This window comes from Pteropus medius, unplaced genomic scaffold (genome assembly GCF_902729225.1).
Source record: "Pteropus medius unplaced genomic scaffold, Ma_sr-lr_union100, whole genome shotgun sequence".
NCBI classification, from domain to species: domain Eukaryota; kingdom Metazoa; phylum Chordata; class Mammalia; order Chiroptera; family Pteropodidae; genus Pteropus; species Pteropus medius.
The window spans coordinates 27529824-27552220 of NW_024346667.1; the positions used below are offsets into that span (position 1 = coordinate 27529824).

At 30.4% G+C, this 22397-nt stretch overlaps 1 protein-coding gene across 3 annotated transcripts in view; it reads right to left on the minus strand.

The window, feature by feature from the left end:
- Positions 1–6333: 6333 nt before the first annotated feature.
- Positions 6334–22397, minus strand: part of SPOCK3 (SPARC (osteonectin), cwcv and kazal like domains proteoglycan 3) — a 319126-nt gene continuing 303062 nt past the window's right edge. For 2 of the 3 annotated variants that reach the window (XM_039876322.1, XM_039876320.1), the window contains 4 exons: positions 18894–19115; positions 13310–13372; positions 10313–10450; positions 6334–7973 (listed from right to left, as the gene is read on the minus strand). In XM_039876322.1, coding sequence (XP_039732256.1) covers positions 7801–7973; positions 10313–10450; positions 13310–13372; positions 18894–19115 — 596 coding nt within the window. In that variant the 3' untranslated portion in view covers positions 6334–7800. Of the gene's footprint in view, positions 7974–10312; positions 10451–13309; positions 13373–18882; positions 19116–22397 lie in introns of those variants that run through there. The other variant, XM_039876323.1, reaches the window with a different exon arrangement.

Here is a 22397-nt window from a genome sequence, read left to right on the forward strand (position 1 = left end):
GTGTGATTTCTCTCCTTTAAAGTATCATTTTAATTTCCAGAAGCTAGAAAGAGGAGTCAAAGAAATGAGAGACACAAAAGATTTGCATTACAAATCTGGGAGTAGCCACATCCATAATAATGCATACATAAAGAATGTCCTAGGAAAGGAATGACCTTTGAAAGTGATTAGTAGAGATGCTGCATTTTTAACGGTGGTACTGAAATAACATACAACATCTGTTATCAAAATTTAATTTTCATTTTGGACTTGTCTTTTTTTCCCCTTCAGCATGAAGAATTAAAAGAGACTGTGCTATTACAAACATTGAACAATTTTTCCTTACAGTATATCTTACACTGTGTTTTAAACAAACAGCTCTTTGAATGTAGCCCCATGGAAGTCCAGAGCTAAAATGAGCCTGCCTGAGGCACTATATGGGCAGAGCGAGGCTGTTTTTTCTGATAAGACATGACAGTGTCTTTCCTGGCGTTACAGAGGCTCGAGTTGCAGCCACATGGGGAAGAATACAGCTGAGCTGCAATATCAATTGTGTTTTCATCTTGCAAGAATCTGGACCAGATTCTGGCACAACTGTTCCATAATCACACGAGAGACTAAGTCATTATCCAGATAATACCGGCCACGAAGTCACTTCCTATTAAGGATAATTCTAAACACAACGAGCAACTGTTGGCAATAGTTTGGTGCCCACTCAACATTCTTCAGGGATATTTGCCAATGTTTCCTTGACACCCTATGGCTTGCAATTTTCTTCATAAAATGGGATTAAAACATAAATGAGAATTCCTCCAAACAGAAGAGATAGTTCTTGCAAAGCTATTATGAAATTGCTTCTCACCTGCCTAGAAGCATGAGGGATTCAAGATAAAAATGCCTGCAAGGCCATGGAATACTTCAAATGTTGAATGCTACATTCATAAATGCCAAGTGTATGTATGATTAATGTAGAATATGCTTAACCTCAGGAACTCTCTGTTCCTCTTTGTTTCAAATTGCCAAGATGCAGGTTTATTTTAACTAGTGGTCTTTCCAGGAAGCTACAATAAAAACTAAGGCCAGAAGACCCACATACACTGACATGGAAATAAACATTTATTCAAATGATCAAAAATTTTAGAAACTAAACTGAGACTGCTGTTAGCACCCATTGCTCCTATAATTATGAAGCTGATATCAAATATACTTTTTGATTAATAAATCAGCATTCCCAATAGTACAGGATTAATGTGACTGACTGGACATGAATCAAAATTATTTACTTTTGTGGCCAAATACGATGAACAACTTACCTTGCTGTCATTTTATTGTATAAGAACGTTAGGCCCATATTAGAATCTTTAATTCGTTCATTTTCTCACAAAGATATCTTATGATAAAGGGCATTTTCCTACCATCTTTTGTCTTTTTCCAGATGGTCAAATTAGTTCAGGAAAAAGTACCTGTTGTTTGGAGTGAAATGATGATTAGCACTTGGAACACATTATCCTAAAAGAGAAAAATATTAAATTTTTACATACATATCAGGAAAAAGTATATCTGGCTAAAGTAAACTAAGAAATAGTTTACTAATAATGGCCTATTTTCATACTAATATCTCTATATTTACGTATAAGAAAAGAATTTTCAAAGTTTAGACAACTATAAAATGATTCATGTCTAAGATTCATACTCTTTTTGAAACTGAAAATATCAAATTGTCCTATCCATTCTTCTCATTGTTACATCTCTACTTTTGCTTCGCCAAACAAAAGCTAAATTATTTTTAATGTATAGATAATGCTGTTCACAAATTTTGTTTTTTAATCTAAAAATCCAAAATGACACATTGCCACGACCTCTGTTAAGTACTGAAATAGATTTATAATAGCTAGTTATTGCTTCTTTTTTAACTCTGGAATTTATAAATCTTAACCCAAAGGGACTAAAAAAACAATGAAATCTGGCACTACTTAACATCTCAATTAAAAAGACACGTTTAGAGTAACAATGAAGGAAAACCTATATTGAGAAATTTCTGGAAATAACCACTCCTTTGGATAGGACATCTTAAACTCCAGATAATCGATGTTTTGAAAGGTTAGTTCTTAAATAGAAAGTACATTTTAAGAGAGAACATTTATGAAATATCAAAAGCAAGTTAAAATTGGACTGCACTGAGTTGATATTACCCAAATTTGTGTTTTAGTTTCTATATAGATGTTCTGGTGACCTTCAGAGTTCACAGATTTTTTTTCTGGACTAGAGGAAACAAGAATAACAATTTCTATATTCCCATCTTTAAAAAAATATGATCTAAAAGTAGTAGATAGTGTACTGACTTTTCTTTCTTTCCCCCATTTACATATAGTAAAGGTACACAAATATTAGTCACAATTACTCTTGTAAAAGACCTATTCTTAATAATATTATTTCGTGCTAAGTGCCAAACATTGTTGTTTTTAAAGTATTAAAACTTATAATTCTCTTTCACAACCCATGAGGTGAGAATTAATGCCATACTTATTTCACTGATGAGAAACTTGAGCCACAGAGATGTTAAATAAGTTGGCTAAAGTCACACACCAATGAATGCCAAAGACAGGATTCGAGACCCGGTAACCAGGCCATAGTATCCAAGATTTTTACCACCCTGGATACCCTTTTGATTATCATACCTAACTTTTTTTGAGGTAGGTATTTTACTAGGGTTCCCACTGAAGCTCCATAATAGCTTTAAGTAAATTCTCACATTATTATTATTTCACAAGTGAAGAAACTCTACAGCAAAGTTAATAATTTGCTCAATGTCACAAAGCAATATCAGATTGAGCCCAGGAATTCTGACTCCAGAATTTTAATCTAAAAATCCATAAATACAGAGATATTAGTATGAAGAGCTGCCTTTCTTATATACCACTATACAAGGCTGTTCCATTAATCAACTGGATTAATATATCAATGCTCTGCTTCATGTTAGAGGGATTTCACATGATCTCAAAATTTGTATGTTGTATAAGAATAAAGCATTAGTTTTTATAATTGTTGCAGACTGAAATGTAGAAGTAGCATGATGGTGAAATGACCAGTGGAAATGGAAGACGTGGGCTAAAGTCATAACTCTTTTATTGTCTGTAGAGTAGATGACACCTGCCCTTTCAATCACCATTCTCATTACTTCAGCTCACTGTCCTTTGGCCAGAACTGGTCATAAGAGCTCAACTTGACTGTGAAGAAAAAAAAAAGATGCCTCGTGTGTACAGGAAGAGGAAAACTGGGTATGGTGAGTCCTAGTGATTTCAGTACTTCGTCTCTAACATAAGAAACGTAATATTACCCTTCTCCTAGCTTATTGTATGAACTTAATGTTTTTAGCATTTAATATACAGAACATATAGTAAATGTACACAAATATTAGTCACAATTACTCTTGTAAAAGACCTATTCGAAAATGAAGAAATACTTAGGAAAGCCAACTCGCTAGGACATTTAGGTTTGGAAATGTATTTTTAAATTTCTTAATGTAATTTTGCTATGTCACGTCCAAATCATAATTAAAAAAATAATAACAATAATAATAATAGCATTTATTTGATATTTACTATGTTTCAGACATTAATTCATTTTATTCTCACAGTGACCTTGTGATGTAAGTACTATTTATTACCCCTATTTGGATAAAAGTACGTTAAGCTACTTCTGATTAATGAAAAAGGTGACACATAGAGACTTCAAATCCAAGTATGTGTATGTATATATTTATGTTTTTAAAGATCAAGGGTGATTTAACATTAAAAATATATTAAAAATACATTCCCCAAGGATATCTTTGAAAAAGTTGAAAATGGGTATGTTTGTGTGCACAAGTCGATGACAATTTTAGCTTTTTCACCTACAACTTTTCATTTTGTCATTTTAAATCATGTTTCACGGTGAACTGATTTATATTAATTTTACTTGCTAAGATTTTTTTAAGGCATGTAACAAATAAATAAAAGAGATGTTAGGTAATGTAGACATGGCAGAAATTCATATGCAATTGAAGAGAGAAAATAGTTGTTATTCAAAAAGTCTATTCCAAATTGTATATGCCCAAGGATGGATGTCATATGTATTATACATAGTAAATGCTTAAGATGTTCCCTTTATTGACTTAGGCACTGGTAAAAATTTCATGAAGCCATTACAATTCCTGAAATATTTTTAAGATTTGAAAGTAAAAAGCTACTATTATTTTATATCAAAATGTACCAGGATGAATGAAAATGCATTTTTTCATTATATTAATCTCAATATCAGCTATTTAAGTTGAAAAGAATAAACTACAGGGAGCTCATATTATCACTTATTTACATATTTGCAGCACTGTAAATATTCTGAATTTTTTTTTACTTAATCTGAGAAATCCATGACATGACCGAGTACTTTTCATTCATCATGAACAAGAGAGAAGAAAAATAAAAATGTGAATTGATCTATTGCAATTTTCTTTAAAATCAAAGACAAAAGCTGAACTAAATGATGTGCATGTTTGTATGTATGCTTTTATTTATTAGACAAAACCAGCTCATTTATGATTATGATTCTGTTTGATTTGGTTTACTTTCTCTATTTTTTTCCCTCAGCTGTTAGGAATCTTGCAAAGTATACTAAATGCAGGCCTCTGAATGACTTACTGCATATAGCCATGGGATCATATCATCAAATGTTTGTTTCAAAGGAAATAACTTTATGAAACTTTCTAAACACACTTTAAGGAATTATGAGTAGGCCATGTGGATCAACGTTTATTTTGTGAGTTAATTTCCAAATCTTTAGTTTCATATAAAATAATATGTAAATATTGATACAGGGAATGAAGCACTCAGTATGTATTTTATTAATTAATTAGGAAATTCTAATGAATTAATATTTTGGCTCTATTGACTTTATTCTCTTAAAATACTGGCAGAAATACAAAGTTTGCTTTAGGCTTTGTGTCCTTTCAATCAGTACTAAAATGTTGTATGTTTGTTTTTAATTTAACTTGTTTCACCAATAGCATGAAGTGGTATATCTAAATTATCATGCTAGATATGCACAACAAAAAATAATTAATAAATATCCATACTAGATTTTTGACATGCTAGGAACATTTGATATTTTATTTGTTTCTATTTTTTTCCTTTATTAATTCACATTTTAATTTGTTGTGATTCAGACTGTCTTATAGTTTTTTACTTGCACTAGAGAATAATAACACTAGAGAAACAAGGCTTAAAGTATAACACAGTATGATTTCATGTCTGTGCATCAGAATTCAACTTAAGAAAGAATTGTTAGAGTAAGTTGATTCTTTTTAATCAAAAATGCTCTTTAAAAATTTTGAGTTTGTATCAAAAACTGTTCTTAAGGATTCAAGATACATTTTTTTTAAATTCATATTATACCTAGGAAATAGCTTTGATTTTTTTTCCAATGCTAATACAATCACATTATATTATGGGCTAAGGATAAATGCATTGCCTGTCTTCCACACTAGAATAGTAACTCCATAATTGTTTTGTTCACCAATGAATCTATAGTGCCTGGGTTACAATAGGTGCTCAATATTGATATTTTTAATAAATAAAAATAACTGTATCAAATCAAAATCTCAAAGTAATTAAATAATGATCAAGAGACCTGATATATATCACAAATAGAATTTTTGTTCATATATATAAATACAAATTGTATACAGATATTTTATATAAAGTTTAATAATGTAAATGTTTTTGGTTTTATACTTACTGTTGAATTGGTCACTTTCTTGAGAGCCTGAAAGATTCCTTAAAAAAATAGTTTAACTTCAAGACTACTATATTTCCTACTTTAAATTCATTTTCTAAAACTCTATGTAGAATTTAATTATTTGTGTTTTTTCAATCTACAAGTTATATTTTATGATTCCTATACATTCATTAAATAGAAAAAGTTAGTCTTTCATTCTTCAAAAATGTTGTTGGTATAGAACTTTTTCTAAATATATTATATATAATACCAAAAAATGGTTCTAAAAATAACACCCTCGATAAAGAAAATTATCTACTTTGCAACACTGTGATGAATGAAAAAATTAAAACAAAACAAAGATAATTTTTAACATGGGTAGAAAAACAATACCCAAGATGCCAATGCTCTGAATTTGAAAATCGAACTTTCAAAAACTTTACTTACTAGTTTGTGATGTATTCATTTTTAAAATCAAGGAATAGATTAAGAACCCTTCATGCTATTTCTACCCCAGAAAATCATTAAGAAACAGTTTAATTTGGTTACAAGATTCTTTATTTTTTAAACTATACATAAACAGTAAAAAAAGAAAATGCAGTATACTTTAAATATTACATAAAGTTAACATTGAAGTTTCTTTTTTAGTGTGTATTAATCAAATGGAAAGAATCCACCAATTTTACTTTCAATGAATTATATATTGGGAGACCAGTTGACCCACTGTTTAAATTATAATACCAAGGTGAAATATTCGACAGGTTTTTTCCATTTTTATTATGGGCACAAAACCATAGGTCTGATATACTTAAAAATGAAGGTGTGCCAAAATGTCCACACAATTAATTAACATGCTAACTTAAGTATAGCAATTAATTTTTGTTACAGTTAAATCTTAAATGCTACTCTACACAATAATCATAAACAAGTCCACATGGCAAGTATGTAACAATAGAAAAAAAGAAAGAAACATATTCCATTTTCTTCATTCCAGCAGCAGCAGTACCTTGACTGGTATTAATCTGTTAATTAGGTGTGCTTATATATTGCCTAATATCCTATATTGGTATGCATGCTAAAACCTTTCTATTTCTATTTTGCAAGGCACCATACAATACGTTCTCTAAGTTTTGACACTAGTAACAAAAATGGTATAATTCTTAGATTAAATGCAAATTTTTATCTAAAATAGGAAATAAAACAAAAACTAAGATTTTTATATTTGACATTGGGGCAAATGACAAACCGTATGTGAAAATATGCTTTAAATGAATCTTTCCCTTTGTCTTCTACTTTAAGTTCTGCACCCTAAGTTGCTGGTCAGAAAGATAAAGAAACTTGGAAAGGTAAAGAAATCATGCTGTTTAAGAATATAAAAAACATCTACATGGAACTGCTATCCAAATTAAAATAAAAATTAGAAAAGACAGATAAGTTTTAAACTTTCAGAATCCATAGATTTCCTTTCTTGCCATTTTGTAAAATATCTTATCATATCCAGAATAATTGCATAATTAAAAAAGTCACTAATAATGTAAATAAGATGGAGGACTCTACAATCGTCAGTTTATTTTTCTTACCCTGTGGTATCCCCTCACTCATCACGAACACGCTCTAGGTTGGGGAAGATGCTACTTTGGAATTCCAGTTAAGGTCATGCATAGTTTCATAAAATCCTTGGGACCCAGGTCACCAATAAGTTTTTGTACATTTAATTTAGGATATCTCTCAGAAAAATAACACAGATGATCTCAAGCATTGAATGTTATTTTGTTTGTGGGAGATTTACATAGTTCTTATGAATTTTATCAGTAACTCTTCATAACTTTCTTTCTTCTGGCTAGACTCCATATTTGCTTTCTTTTTCTCTAAGGCATAAAACACTCAAAGTAAATTATTCTTATTTAAACATAAAGTTCTATGACTTTAGTTGCAATATTTGAAATAATTATACAAAATATATGTGAGTTTTAGAATCATTTTGTTTGGGAGCAAGAAGGTAATTCTCAATAGGGCTATCACTTTGTAAATAATAGAAATTTAAAATTTATTGATCTCAGCTCTCATCAATCAGATGTACCCATCATGATCATCACCATCATCATCATCATCATCCCCTTCATCTTCATCATCATCTTCAATTTCATCTTCATCATTCATAATATCATCTTCATTTTCTTCATCATCAGTCCATTCATGAAAATCTCCACTCGCAAAATCTCCAGAGATCTCAAAATCGATAGCTTGGGGAAAAAAGTAAACGCTAATGTTATCTGACTGAGTAGTGGGATAATTTCTGAGAGATGTAAAATTTTGATGAGAATTGAGAGAATTAATAACATTTTAATTTGTTCTTTAGCTTAGCAAAGATAAGGAACAGTCTATTCTCTATCATTTGTTAAAATTTATGTGCTAAAAAAAAGAACTGTTACTGAAGCCTGACATGTAAGATTTCCAGTTCAGTAATATTCATATCAGCTCAATTTTTATAGAGTCCATGTCAAACACTGAATTTCACAAAGAATTAAAAATTTGTCCTATTACTGTGGTTAAGCAAAATAATTGCCCCCAACAGATCTTTACTCTAATCATTGCAAACTACAAATATGTGACCTTACATGGTAAAAGCAACTTTGCAGATATGATTAAAATGAGGTCCTTAAAATGCGGAGATTGTTCTGGATTATTCGGTTGGGCCCAGATGATCACTTGTGTCATCAAAATCAAAAAAACCTTTCTCAGATAGAATTAGGGAGAGATGTGATTACAGAAGAATGATCTGAGAGATACAGTGCTGCCAGCTTTCAAGTTGGGGAATAGGGCTTAAGTGCTAAGAGATGTGAGCAGCCTCTAGAAGGTGGAAAATGGAAGGAAACTGAAAGAATGCAGCCCTGAAGATATCTTGATATTTATCACAAGGAGACACATGTTGGACTTCTGATATACAGAACTGTAAGATAATAAAGTTGTGTGGCTTAAACCACTGAGGTTGTGGGGATATGTTACAATAGCAATAGAAAACTAACATAGCTAGTCATAACATAGTTCTTTTTTTTTTAAATGTGGAAATATATCAATTACTATTTATGGGATAATAATACACATGTTTTTCTGCATGTATTTATTTTTAACTGTTCTAATGTTAGTGTGCATTTATTTTCTACCCTTTCTCATATTTTAGTCTTAAAATTCTTAGGTAGCTAATTATAACATATCCTATTAATGTCATTCATTATTTATAAATTGATATCTTAATACACGCTGAAATTCATCTTATGAGAATAAAACTTTATTTCTATTCTCCTACTTCATGTATTTTCTTAATAATTTTGCCATGCTAAGAAAACTCAGAAGTCATATTCCCCAAACAATCTTTCTGTTCACTTATCACATTCATATCTATATATAATTTTTATTTACAACATAAAAGAATCAAAATTCTACACCTATCACTAGCATCACTGATAATTAAGTAGTTAATAATACAACTAATTTAAACTACATATTACAAAGACATGTTCTCTACATGTTAAAATGATGTTAGGTAGCTGCTGAGTACTACTTCACCTACTTGTCTGATAATGTTGGCCAGAAAACCAAAATGAAGCTATCGAAAATCTTATGGGTAAAATAAATGCAGAATAGGCATGTAAGCATTAAATGAAATTACTTTTATATTGTTTACCATTTATGTAATTTTAAAATAATCACAGCCTATCAGCTTAAAAATTGCATAAAGACAACTAAACATTTTCTAAAATCTAAGACTGACCAAGTATTTTTTTTCATATTTGGTCATTTGTATCAGCTGAAACACAATCCATTTAATCGTGTGTGTGGCATGTGTGGTGTGTGTGTGTGTGTGTGTGTGTGTATAGTGAGAATTCCTCTATAGTATAAGTAAAAATGACATTTGAAACTTGTATCTCTGGGAAAATATTTATGAAACAAAAACACACATTTAAATTTTAAAATGCATTTTTGTGATACTCAGCTGTTATTAAAATATTAATTTTTTGGTTGATACATAAAAATGCATGCTCATAAAAACAATTAGAATATTAATCATAAGAACCTATCAAACAAGTAAACTATATTTTTCTCACCCAAACATAAGGAAACGAGCTCAAATAGCTGCAATTTATGGACCTTTACTTTAAGAAGTCCGTTTTTCTTTCATTGGTGAGCCTACATACTCCCTAAGTCAACTTCTCCAAATGTGTACAGACAAAAGGGCACCAACTTGTAAACCACGCATACACTAGGATTGGCTGACTTGGAATACAATGGATAACGAATGCTTGCTTTACCTCAGGGAAAAACAAGAGGTATTTAACAACCTTTCTGTATTTGAAGTGGTAAAAATAAGCCACCTTTTAGTTACTATTCCTTAAAATATCTAAATTATTCAATTCTATTTATTATTTATACACATTTTAATACACTAGGATTGAGTCTTTAGTCACCTCCCCTAATATATTATATAATCTTTGCATAGGGTACGTCCTCAATGCTTGAACAACTGAACGAGATTCTTATGTATTTATCCTGCATTTGAGATATTAAGTACCATTTTCCTTACCACAACCTGCAACACCATTAGTTCTGGATCCCATGACTTCATTTCCATATCTGTCCACACACCAGCACTGCCCAACACTGCCATGGCATTGTGTGGGCTTGTAATAACCATCTTCATCACACAGTGGAATGTACTGTCCTGTGAAAACACACATACACACATACGCAATATGAATAGGTTGTGTTCCTTTTGGATAGTCATTGATTATATATTAATTCACTCAAAACATACATATATGGAGTTCCCAGTCCAGGCTACAAAGCTGGCTATCATCATTATGAAATGCTTACATTTCCTTTGTTAAGCAAATTTACTATCTTTTTATTTTTCATTCCGCAAAGGGTACTGTTTTGACAAGTATAATACAGAATTAGAATCTGATTAATGGCACTCATATTAAGTCATCCAGACCACTCAAATGGCATACCAGACCCTTCACCATCTTATCACTACCAACTTTCTATTATCATTTTCCCAAATTTTCATTCATACATTCCAAGTTCTTTCTACATCAAGCTGTTTTCAGTATTGCTTCATCTCTGTATACATCTTTTATTTTCATCTGGAATTGCCCTCCTTCACTCCCTCTTCCAATTTAAAATTTGACTTAAACGTGACACCCCCGCCCCCAGTATGAAGCTTCCTTCAGCTGGAAGATTTCTGATAGCCTTCTTCCACCTCGTGTGTGTGTGTGTGTGTGTGTAGTTTGCCATTGCTTACCACATTACACTGTGAAATCCTATATTGGGATTTTTAAGTTGGTTTTGATTGTTATCTTAACAACCCTTAACCTCAGTTTAGTGGGAACGATAGACATTCATTTTCATATCTATAATATCTAATATAATACTAGGCACATTGCTAATGATAAATGTTTAATTAATAACTTAGAAGTGAATTCACATTCTTCAATAAACACTCACACACTGCAATGTGAGCTTTAAGAGATTAGAAAATTTTCCTGTCTTTCCCAACCATTCTTTTTTTTTTTCAGTGACTAGACATACTATAGTTATTTGGTGAAAGAAAAAAATTTGAATAAATTGATAAAACATGAAACTCATTTAGTCTTGCAAGCACATGGGCTTATAAATTCTCCCTTTTAAAAATATTAAAAAGTTTGATATATAATTAATTTAGTCTAAAAATTATAATTCACTTGAAAGATTTAAACTACTAGTCTTTCAGCGAGGTAGACAGAATATTATTAATGTGGAAAACTTGAGAAAAACTTCTGTGAATTTGAGGCCAACAAAAATAAGGAAAATTTTCAACATTTTTAATCTACCTCTTAAAAAAACTTCCATAATTTAACATATTTGACATAAAAATGTGATGATGTATAGTGTGACCATCTAGTTTATCTTTTCTGGAAGTACACTTTGAAAATGAAAGAGAGCAATATTAAGAATTATGCTCAAACTTCAGACATCAACCAAGACTGAACTTGCAAACTGGAACATATGGCATCCTCCTATATAATAACTGATCAATTTTCAGACAAATACCATTATACTATGCAAATTAGAAAAAATATTTAAGACATTCAGTATTCTGTAATAATGACTTTCATTTTTATTATATAAGAAGAATAAAGGTGACTATCCCCAAATGGGTGCTAAATATGTTTTTTCAATTGTTTGTACCTTCAAATAATCAAAGCCTTAAATATTAATAACTTTTTGTCACTAGTAAACCTTGAGCAAGTCTAAAATAATTTTAGCTGAACATTGTACATGGCTAAACTTTGATTTGTGGAAACAAACAAACCAGTGTATGAAGGTATTATTTTCCTTTGTGACTTGTAAAGTGGCATACATTTTGTAAGACTTAAAAGAAACATGACACATTGTAGATTTTCTGACTAGTAATTCTTCACATCTAAAATTGCTTTATTACAAAAAATGAACCTTTTAATTTTGAACCAAGAACTTTCAAGTAATATGAAAAAGTTTCTCATCTAAACACACAATATAATAATATAGCATATCATAATATAATACCGATTAATCAGATTCAAAGCATTATAAAATTTAGTGCCACTAAATATATAAGGGCATTAATACGTGTTTAAAAAATCACATATGTGGTGTTCTGCATTGGATCCTAAAACTAGAAAAAAAAGGACAATAGTGGAAAAACTCCTGAAATCTAAATAAAGTCTGAGGTTTAATTAATAGAATTATAGCAATATTAGTTTCTTAATTTTGACAGATGGACAATGGTTATTTGATACATAGTAAGATGGTAACTTTAGGTGAGGCTGGTTGAAGGATATATGGAAACTATGTACTATCTTTGTAAACTTTTTTTAAATCTGAAAGAATTCCAAGGAGTTTAAAAATTGTATGTTTATAAGGACAAACAAAATCATATATAATAGTTTAATAATCTGATAGCTTTGGGAGGATTTTGGAATTATCTCTTTGTCTGTCTGTCTCCTATCTATCATCTATCTATCTATCTATCTATCTATCTATCTATCTATCTATCTATCTAATCTAATCCATACATTTACTTATAAAAAGTTAGTAAGAGGCTATAATAAAAAAAACACAAAAAAGTGTGTTCAGATTTTCTTGCGGTACTCAGGGCATGCTTTCACCCCCATTTCTATCTATCTCTATCTATCGTCTATAAGTATTTTTTCATTTTCATATATATATGCAATATATGTACTATCAATTCTTGAGTTGTTAACCATAGAACTGGAATTGAAGTTTCTGCTGATGCTTTAACTTTAGCATTGTTTAAGTCTCCTTTTTACTTAATAACTCTCAAAATGAACATTATATTAGGGTAATAAAACACACATAATATCTTTCAATAGGTAAGATAATAAAAATAAGTTTAATGGCTTTCAAAAACTTCATAAATTTTGTTACTGAAATTTAGTGTAGTCTATCTTTGTTGGATTAATATTGATTTTATGTTGCTGTTTCCCTGGGGTTATTTATGTAAGCAATAAAGGCTTCAGAAAAATGATCTATTACTCACCCAGGAGCTTCTTTATTCCTTGCCACTTCTGGATATTGCTGAGCTCCGTCTGGCAAGGTGGGTCTGCAATGACATTAAAAATGATACTTCAAGGGTTATAGTTAAACAAAGAAAAGTATAGTTTCTATATTATTGAACTTCAGTTAGCCTTTAGGTTGCTTTAGAGGACACATTACATATTAGTTATTCTACTTATGAAGATACATGCATGTAGATACACATGTGCATACACACATGTACACACACAGAGAAAAAAAGAAACAGAGACAGAGAGACTTTCCTGATTGTTAATATTAGATTATCTTGATTTTCTTCAGAATGACAGAATTGGATAAGAGAGAGAGAGAGAGAGAGAGAGAGAGAGAGAGAGAGAGAGAGAGAGAATGGGTATAAAATACTTACTCTATGATGCAGAATGTTCCTTATCATTTACTTTTAAAAGGTCAATCAACTCAGCAATGTAAATGCAATAATGGACTGCCACTCAATTAATAAATTATGTTTTTCTCTCATTTAAATTTTCCTATGATATGGAGAAATAGCTTTGCATTGAAAAAGTGATCTATGAAAATGTTAATGTTTCTTTCAAGTTACATCAGAGATACCTTTATAAATTTTGATACTGAATAATGTTGATAGGCTTTGGCTGTTTTATTTCACCTGGATGCTTCAAGTATATATCCTATTTGAAAATGGGACATATACAATATTCTGATAAACCATCTTTTTAAAAAATAAAATATTATTTGGAAATAAGTATTTGCCTATTTTTCAAACTCAACCACTTAAAGGAGAACATTTTCAGAAGAGTATAAAATTCTAAATAGACACATTAAAAGTTTGACTTATTATATATAATTACATTCTTTTATGTAAGAAATTATTATATATCATTATATATTCTTATCTGAAAACAGTTCAATATATTTTATATTCATATTCTAAAAACTTACTCTTAACATTTGCTATATAAAAACTGTTATAAACTACTGAACTGCAAAACAATAAATTAGTACCTATTTTCCTACATTACAACTTTTTAGGAAAAAGGCAAGGTATAATTAATCAGATAATTTTAAAATTCTTTTGAATACCAATGTCATAACATTTAGTTAATAAATTGCATGTAAGTAAAGAAGAATAAGGAAATGAGATAAAGCTTTTAATACATATTTTATAGTTTAATATATAAGGACAAAAGTGTTTTTCCTTGGAGAATCTAAAACATGAAGAAAAAGTAAATTCTTTGAAAAGACTAAGCAATTACCTATTGTTGTACTTCATTTTGAAATTGGTCCAGTCGATGGCTTTGATTTTCCTGATAATTTTGTGAGACTATACTAAGTATTAAAGAAATAGAAGCCAAGTTGCGTAGTGTGGGCTTATAAAATACATATTTTAAAATATACTGCCCTGCAAATATGACATTTAGGACCAAGAGCAAAAATTTTAGCTGAAGTTTCAATATTACATTAAAAGCAATTCTTTTAATTGTTAATAGCCAGTTATTGTAAAGTAGAAGTTAACAATTGTTTATATTCACAACTGGATTGCCTGAAAATCCAGGTATGTTTGAGTCTGACTTGATTAGTAAACTGAATAAACCTGATTACTAGTTCTACAAGCTCTTTATATGGGAACATTTTAAGATTTCAAGAGAAATCACAACAGATTAGGCTGTTCATACATACAGGGCCTGATTTTGAAATATTTTTCCTATTACTTAAAAAGCAGCTCTGTCTGCCCTTTAACTTATATATACTTGCAGTGCTTTATTGAGATTCGCCTGTCATTTAAATTCACTTGCAAAGAACTGATCTAGAGAAAGGATAGTAACCCAACTAATTACCTGAAGGTTTGGACATGATTAGAGTTAAATATTCAGCTTAGGGTACATGCACAAGATTTATAAGACAAAATTGATTTCCCCTACTCTATTTCCTACCAAATAGTGTTTTAAGGTTATAGAAAATTCTAATTTTATATGCCTAAAATGGTGAGAGTCATGAATTAATCTTTTAATTTAATTGACAAATTTACAAGTAAATACTTCAAATATTAGTTTAAAAAAACAAAGGAAACAATAAAATTTTTTTAATATTTAAATTTTGTTTTTGAAAATAACATTGTTCATTGTTTTGCATTCTGAATTTAAAAACTTAAATGCCTATATTAAGGCCATTCACACATTATCTATATTAGAAATTGATAATTTTCAACACAATGATAATGCATTTGAATTAAATAAAATGTCACAGGTAAAAATAAATAAGGAAATATCTATATGTTTATAATAGTTATTAATATACAAATGTGTTTTTTCTGTACTCACAACTAGTCATTTCTGAGAAATATATTTTTACTAGTCGTCAAATGTATATAGACAATTTTGAGTCAAAATGGAAAAGCGGATGTTACAGAGGTTCGTGAATGACTCTCCAAGCAGGCAGCACATGGTTGCACAGGCTGTATACTGCACAACTCCAAAGGGACACCATTCACTTCCACTGCATTATGAAGGATGCTCTGGAGTTGGACAGCAAGGTAGCTGACTTCCCTCTCAGTGAGCCGTTGCCCTTATTCCCTCTTTTCCTCAATATTTTATTATTCATATAGCCTCTCATGGAATGGATATACTTAGATAACTTTATTAAGTTTATTTCGTCAGTGTAGATTTTAAATATTCATAATACCAAAGGACAAAATTGTCTCTAATTTCTTTCATAAATAGAAAAAAAATCTTTTGTAAAGTTAATACACATGACCCACATTTGATATCTCTTTCTGTAGATTAAGTATAAATAACTTCTAAAAATATCTATTTTCACTGTAGTCCTGAGGAAAAATATTGAATATATTGTCAACTGAAATAGTAACTTGCTGATGTTACCTATATACTGAATGAGGTTTGCCAACAAGGTGCAGTGATGTCTCTATGACATTTTATATAGAGTTACCTTGCAAATTCTGAATATAGAATTAAAATTACTTAGAGACAGAAGCCTAAGAGTCATTTCAAATCCCAGTTCCTATATTCATTCTGTAATGTGAAGTTATTTAAGATGAATAAATTTTGGTTTTTAATTATAAAATAGAAATAATATTTTCACTTTTATATATAAAAGACTAGATGGACATGAATAAAAGTTGGGTTTTTCTGTTTTTGCTCTCTTTCCTACATCATACACAGCAGGATTTTAAATGAAATAGCAACTAGTAATTGATTTACTTTCTTAGAGTAGAGGCTTAAACTATACTTTATGAAAATAAGTTATGAACTCCTAAGGCAACCAGAATCTCCAATTAATATTCCTCCTACTCATTCTTTCATGATTACTTAGAAAAATTATGCAAACCACAATTATATCCATTTTGTATTGCTTAATTGTCATGATTTAGAAAATTAGTCATAGAAACAAATTTATATTTTAATTAAAGTTAAAATAGGTTTCTTCTTTACAAGGATTTCACTTGCTTGAAACTTTATGTTATCAACCTTTTTATATTAAACTTTTGAGATTAACCTTAATTTCAAATTTTTAAAAGGCATTTTTAAAAAAACATCATTACTTTATTTTCCAGATATTTTCTAACATAATATAACTATCCTCTTGATTGGAGCTTTGGGTCAATGCGGATTAATAATACCCCATTATATACTTCTCTCTCTCTTTCTTTCTCTCTCTTTCCATGTATGTATTAATAATATATATAATTTTCATATATATAACTATTTTCTGTTTATTCACTAAATAACAAATTAATGTGTGTACTATAGAGTTAAAACTTAACTTTTTATAGTGACTTTATTATAGTAAACAAGAATTTATTTTTCAGTGAATAAACAAGAAAAAATATTCTTTTATAAGGTAAAATATTTGAATAATGTTTTTCAATTAATGATTATTCTTTTTTATAAAATTACTTAATGGACTAATTGAATAAATCAGTTACCCTGATAGAGCTTTTGTAACATTTTTTAGCATATTAAAGTAATAAACATAGTTTACCAAACTCTCCTAAACTTTTGAGAAGTTGTATAAATCCTTTTACCAGCTTGTGTACCATTAATTAAATTATTTCTACCATGTATTAAATATCTCAGATAATGTCTTCATGTGACTATAAAAATTTTAACACTTTGGAAGAATACTGCTTAATAATTGAAAAGTATATAAAGCAAAATTTTCTCTGGGGACCTTTAATCAGTTCTATAAATATTACTGTAAAATCCAGGAATATTTTTAAAGTATTTATTTCTGTAGAAGAAACATTCAGAGTTATTCAGAATATTTTTAATTGTTCATTTATAAACACTTAAATGCGCTATCATAATAATAAAAAACTAAATTTGTCATTATTAAAAAAAAGACCACATATCTTTTTATGGCAGTTTACCTGGTTTTACTTTTTTATTCTTTAAATGATCTAAGTGTATACTAGTCATTAAAACTAAGATGTAGTTTTTTGGGGTGTTCAATAATTTAGAAGCACATATGTAATAATAAAGTCAACAATATATTTTTGTATGTGTGTGTATGATCTAGAATATTTTAATAAAGCAAATCCAATTTTTAAACTTTGTTTAAAATGGTTTATAGTTTAGCTACTCTACAAACACTGGTGTTGATTCACTACCAATCTATTTATTGATAATCATTTCATCCCTAATTACTAAACTATTACTGACATATGAAAGAGTAACTGAGATAATACAATGCCTTAAATAATGTGTTGGTTTTCCATATGAAAAACTGAGAATCATTAATAGAGTTTCAAGTAACTTATTCATTCTCTTAGGTGTCAAGAATTTTAAAATGCAGTGACAATAGCAAGTGCATCGCATTAGACTAATTCCCAGTTTGCTTTCTTAATTAGCATCGAAGTGACATATCAGTGTTTCCTTAGTTTTCCCCAAACTTTATCATAATGTGAGTTTTTTAGATGCTTTTCCTTTACATACTTAATTTTATATCATGTTAACATGTTCTAATACAGAAAAAAGCATTAAGAAGTAGCATCATTTCAACCCTTCAGGTTACCTCATCTCTTCCAGAGAATCAGGACAATTTTCTTTGCTAGCGAAGTTTTATAAAGCTAAGTAATTGTGAAAAGTTTGAAAGACTAAATCATTTTAAAACCAAATAAGTAAAAATAACTTTATGGCGAATGCTGTGGTTCATTCAGTTCATTTAATAAGATCAAAACAGAACATTAAAACTCTATTGTATAGTGATAAAAAAATATTTATTTGCAGATAGAAAATTAATTTTAATGATTACTTTCAATATTGACGTTCTCATATCTCTACGTGCTTTTTGGTGGTTCATAATGAAAACTACAATGAAGTACGTTAACATAAATTATTTATTACTATTTTTCATCTTATTTAGCATGTTTTTCATCCCTAGCAGAATTATATTGTTCAACGTGATGCTTATTTGCTCTTTCATTAAACACTCGAATTAGAAAAGAATCTACCAAAATGAATGGGTATAGTGTGCAATTTTTTTTATCATGAAGGAATAGATAAAATTTGACATGCAGTTCAACTATCTGCATTGGTAGGTGTCTCATCTTTTACCTTGCTGTCTCTGGAAGCAGTAGCACCATTCATTGTTAGATATCAAACTGTCCTTGTATGTGTCACAAGAATTAAAGAATGCCTTTGTACACTGTTCATTCTTATCCAGGTAAATGCTTCCAAGCTCTGACTGGTCCAGTAATAGGTCATAGTTTGTATCAAGTCTGTTAAACATCCAGCCAAGTGAATCTTTGCAAATTGGCAAAATACTGGTATCAAATCCTAAAGGCAAATACAGAAAACGATTAGTTACATCTGAAAGTCACCATCAGCAGGAAGCAAAATAAAATAACAAAATAGTTGGTTTGATAGGGTATGATGTAAAAATAATTGAAAATAAAGATATAGTTATTTAGAATAATTTTCAATCCTATTTAGCAATTTTAGGATACTTAGAATTAAAAATTAAATAAGTACTGACTCCAGAAGATTTATGGACCTGCCAAATTCAAGTTTCACCACCTTTTCAGATGTATTAAGGTATTCAGAATCTATTTACTGCTTTCTATCTGTCATCACCAGGCTAGGCAATAGGGACAAGGTAAAAGGTATTTGTGACACTTTCATAAAAGTGTAGAGAAATTCAGCAATATTTTTTTCATTGTTTACATTTTTATTTGTAAAACTGTTTATAGAATTAAAACAGAATCCTACCACTCAAACAAAGTAAATTGCTCATTTCCTATTACTTTCCAGGTCCTGACACCATGGTTCTGGGAATACAGGATAGAAAAATGTAAATAAGGCTCTTATTCTCTTGGAGCTTACTCTTAAAACAGCATGGGTTGAGATTTTGATTGAAACTGTTTCTTACTACCAGAAGTTGTAATATGCTCAGGGATTACATGAAGAAAGCAACCTGTAGAAAACAAACATACAAAATACTATAAAACCATTCAAAGAAACTGAGTTCTAGGTATGAGATTTCTGGTATGCCTTTGAACCACACCTTCCCTCCCAACCTCATTTTATGGGCAATGGAGAAGACTAACGGTGATATATATGCCTGTATGAATAAAAGCTATGGGAAAAAGAGACAAGCTATTACCTTTTGATGACCATTCAGAGTTAGTGAAGACAAGCTATCTTCTCCTTTCACCTACCCTTTGAGAATGGAGGCCTCAACTGGTTTGTCTCCCAAAGCTTAGCATGGAGGGCTCTAAGAGAATCCTAGTAAAGTCTACGAATATCTGCAAGGTGAGATGGACTTCTGATTTCCAGGTGAATATCTGCTTATCTACTTTTCAATGAATCCCGTTATTACAAAAGTGAGAAAGATAATGTCCAGCCTTGCAGATCAAAGGCAAAGACTTCTCTGGAATTCAACCAAAGCCTGCAGACTCACTCTCAGCGTTGGGGGGTACAGACGTAGATGAGATATAATCACATGCCCAGAGACAGTGAACAAAGGGCCTACAGCTAGGGAAACACCAACCAGTGTTTCCTGTTTAGGGACAGGTGGTGGAGAATCGTGGAGGGATAAGACAGCCTCAGATTCAAACAAACACTCATGGACTATCTTTTCAGAACAACCAATGACTAAAATGTTAAAAGCATGGAGTGACATGATGTGATTTTTGTTTTTAAAGAAAAACACAATCTGTCAGGTGGGTTATATAGGGGCAAGTGTGAAAGCTGCAGAAACATAGAAGCCACTAGAACAGCCCAGGTGAGAGGTTTTAAGGGACTGTTTATATCACATCTTCATAAATGCTTGAGTTTCCTGAGTGGCCATCAATTTATAAAACGTAAATATAAAAAGTATCTATGTCTCGTTTTTATGATACAGCATGTAAATACCCTCGTCAGTTTTAATATATTCTCCCTTATTTTTGTCAATAACGTGTAAAAGTATCTTTAACCTTTCAATAATTTTTATAACTCTATTTTGAGAACTTTTTCTATAATGCAAACACTAACACATAAAATAATATTTCTGAAAATATGAAATGCACAGATATTTAACAATTTTTAGACAAACAGAACTAAGAGTTTATCTTTTATGTTAAAAGGAAATTAAATTCTTATAGAGTATATGTCTGGTGAATGATCAATTAGATGAAATGTAATAATGTTTTAAATGGAGAATGTCGAGTTATCTAATTTGGATTCAGGTTACTGGCCTGTGTTCTGCCACTATGTTGCTTGGTTAAGTTACTCAATATATCTAAGCTTTAATATTCATACCTAGATAATGTGGGGATTTTACAAAAATGATCTATGTTGCCTTTAAGATAAAAAGCAAAACAAACAAACAAAAAAAAACCAACAAAAAAACACAAATGCAGGGAGTTTATGTTATTTGAATAATATATTTATACACAAAATTTTGCTACAAGGGTCATCAGAATGATAAATAACAGAAAAGGAATATAAATAAAATTATTTTGACATTTTAAATTAAAAGTATACTTTTCAGTAAGATCCAATTGATGCAAATTAATTTGAAAAAAATGGTTTTCCTATCCTATCTTGAATTAAAGAGCAATAGATACTATTTGGTAAGTTTTAGAATTCTTGGATAATGTTATATAGTTACTATATATAATTCAATATAAATATAAAAGGACTTACGATTGCAGATGGAATTAAAGTTGTGAATCAGCTGGCTTTAAAGCTGAGATATTACTGTGGATTATCTAGAGAGGCCCAATCCAATCACATAAAATCTTAAAAGTGAAAAACTTTTTCCAGCTGTAGTCAGATAGAAATCATACACACACACACACACACACTCTCTCTCTCTCTCTCTCTCTCTCTCTCTCTGATAGACGGGACCAGAAACCCAGAAATGTGGGTGGTATCTAGAAGCTGAGTCTAGCCCTCACACTATATAGCTAGCAAAGAAACAGAAATCTTGGTTCTATAACTGAAAGGACCTGAATTTTGTCAACAACTCAACTGATCAAAGAAATGAATCCTCTCGTAGAGCCTCCAGAAAGGCCTGTAGTCCAGCAGACACCTTGCTTTTTGTGTGGTGAGGTCTGTTTTAACTTTTTGGGTATAGAAATGTAAAATAAATTATTATTGCTTCAACTACTAAACATCGTGGTCATCTGTTACATCAGCAATAGAAAATTAATATAGTTTATAAACTATATAATAAAGATTTTTTGTGTGTGCTCTAGGGTTGAAACCCCACAGTACTTTGTTATGATGTTTGCTCTAAGCAGCTTATTAGTTTTGCAAGTGATGAAAAATGAGAAAAAAAATCTCTCTTATTTTAAAGGAAAATCTGTTCTCTGACACAATACTTCTGACAGCGAACATGTGGGTTTTCCTCACCAAGCGATTCTCCATTTCTCTGTGGACAACAACAGAGGGTCCTACAGTTCACTTCTGACACCACCTACTGAAATGAGTACAGAATCTACAAGATTCTCTTCGCTCCCCCTCCTCCCCCCGCCCCCTGCCACCACACTTCAGACACCAATCGCAAGCAGTGGATCCCAAGAGCATCCACACTTCAACGATATTTTCTGTGACGTGATATTTTCCTCTGGC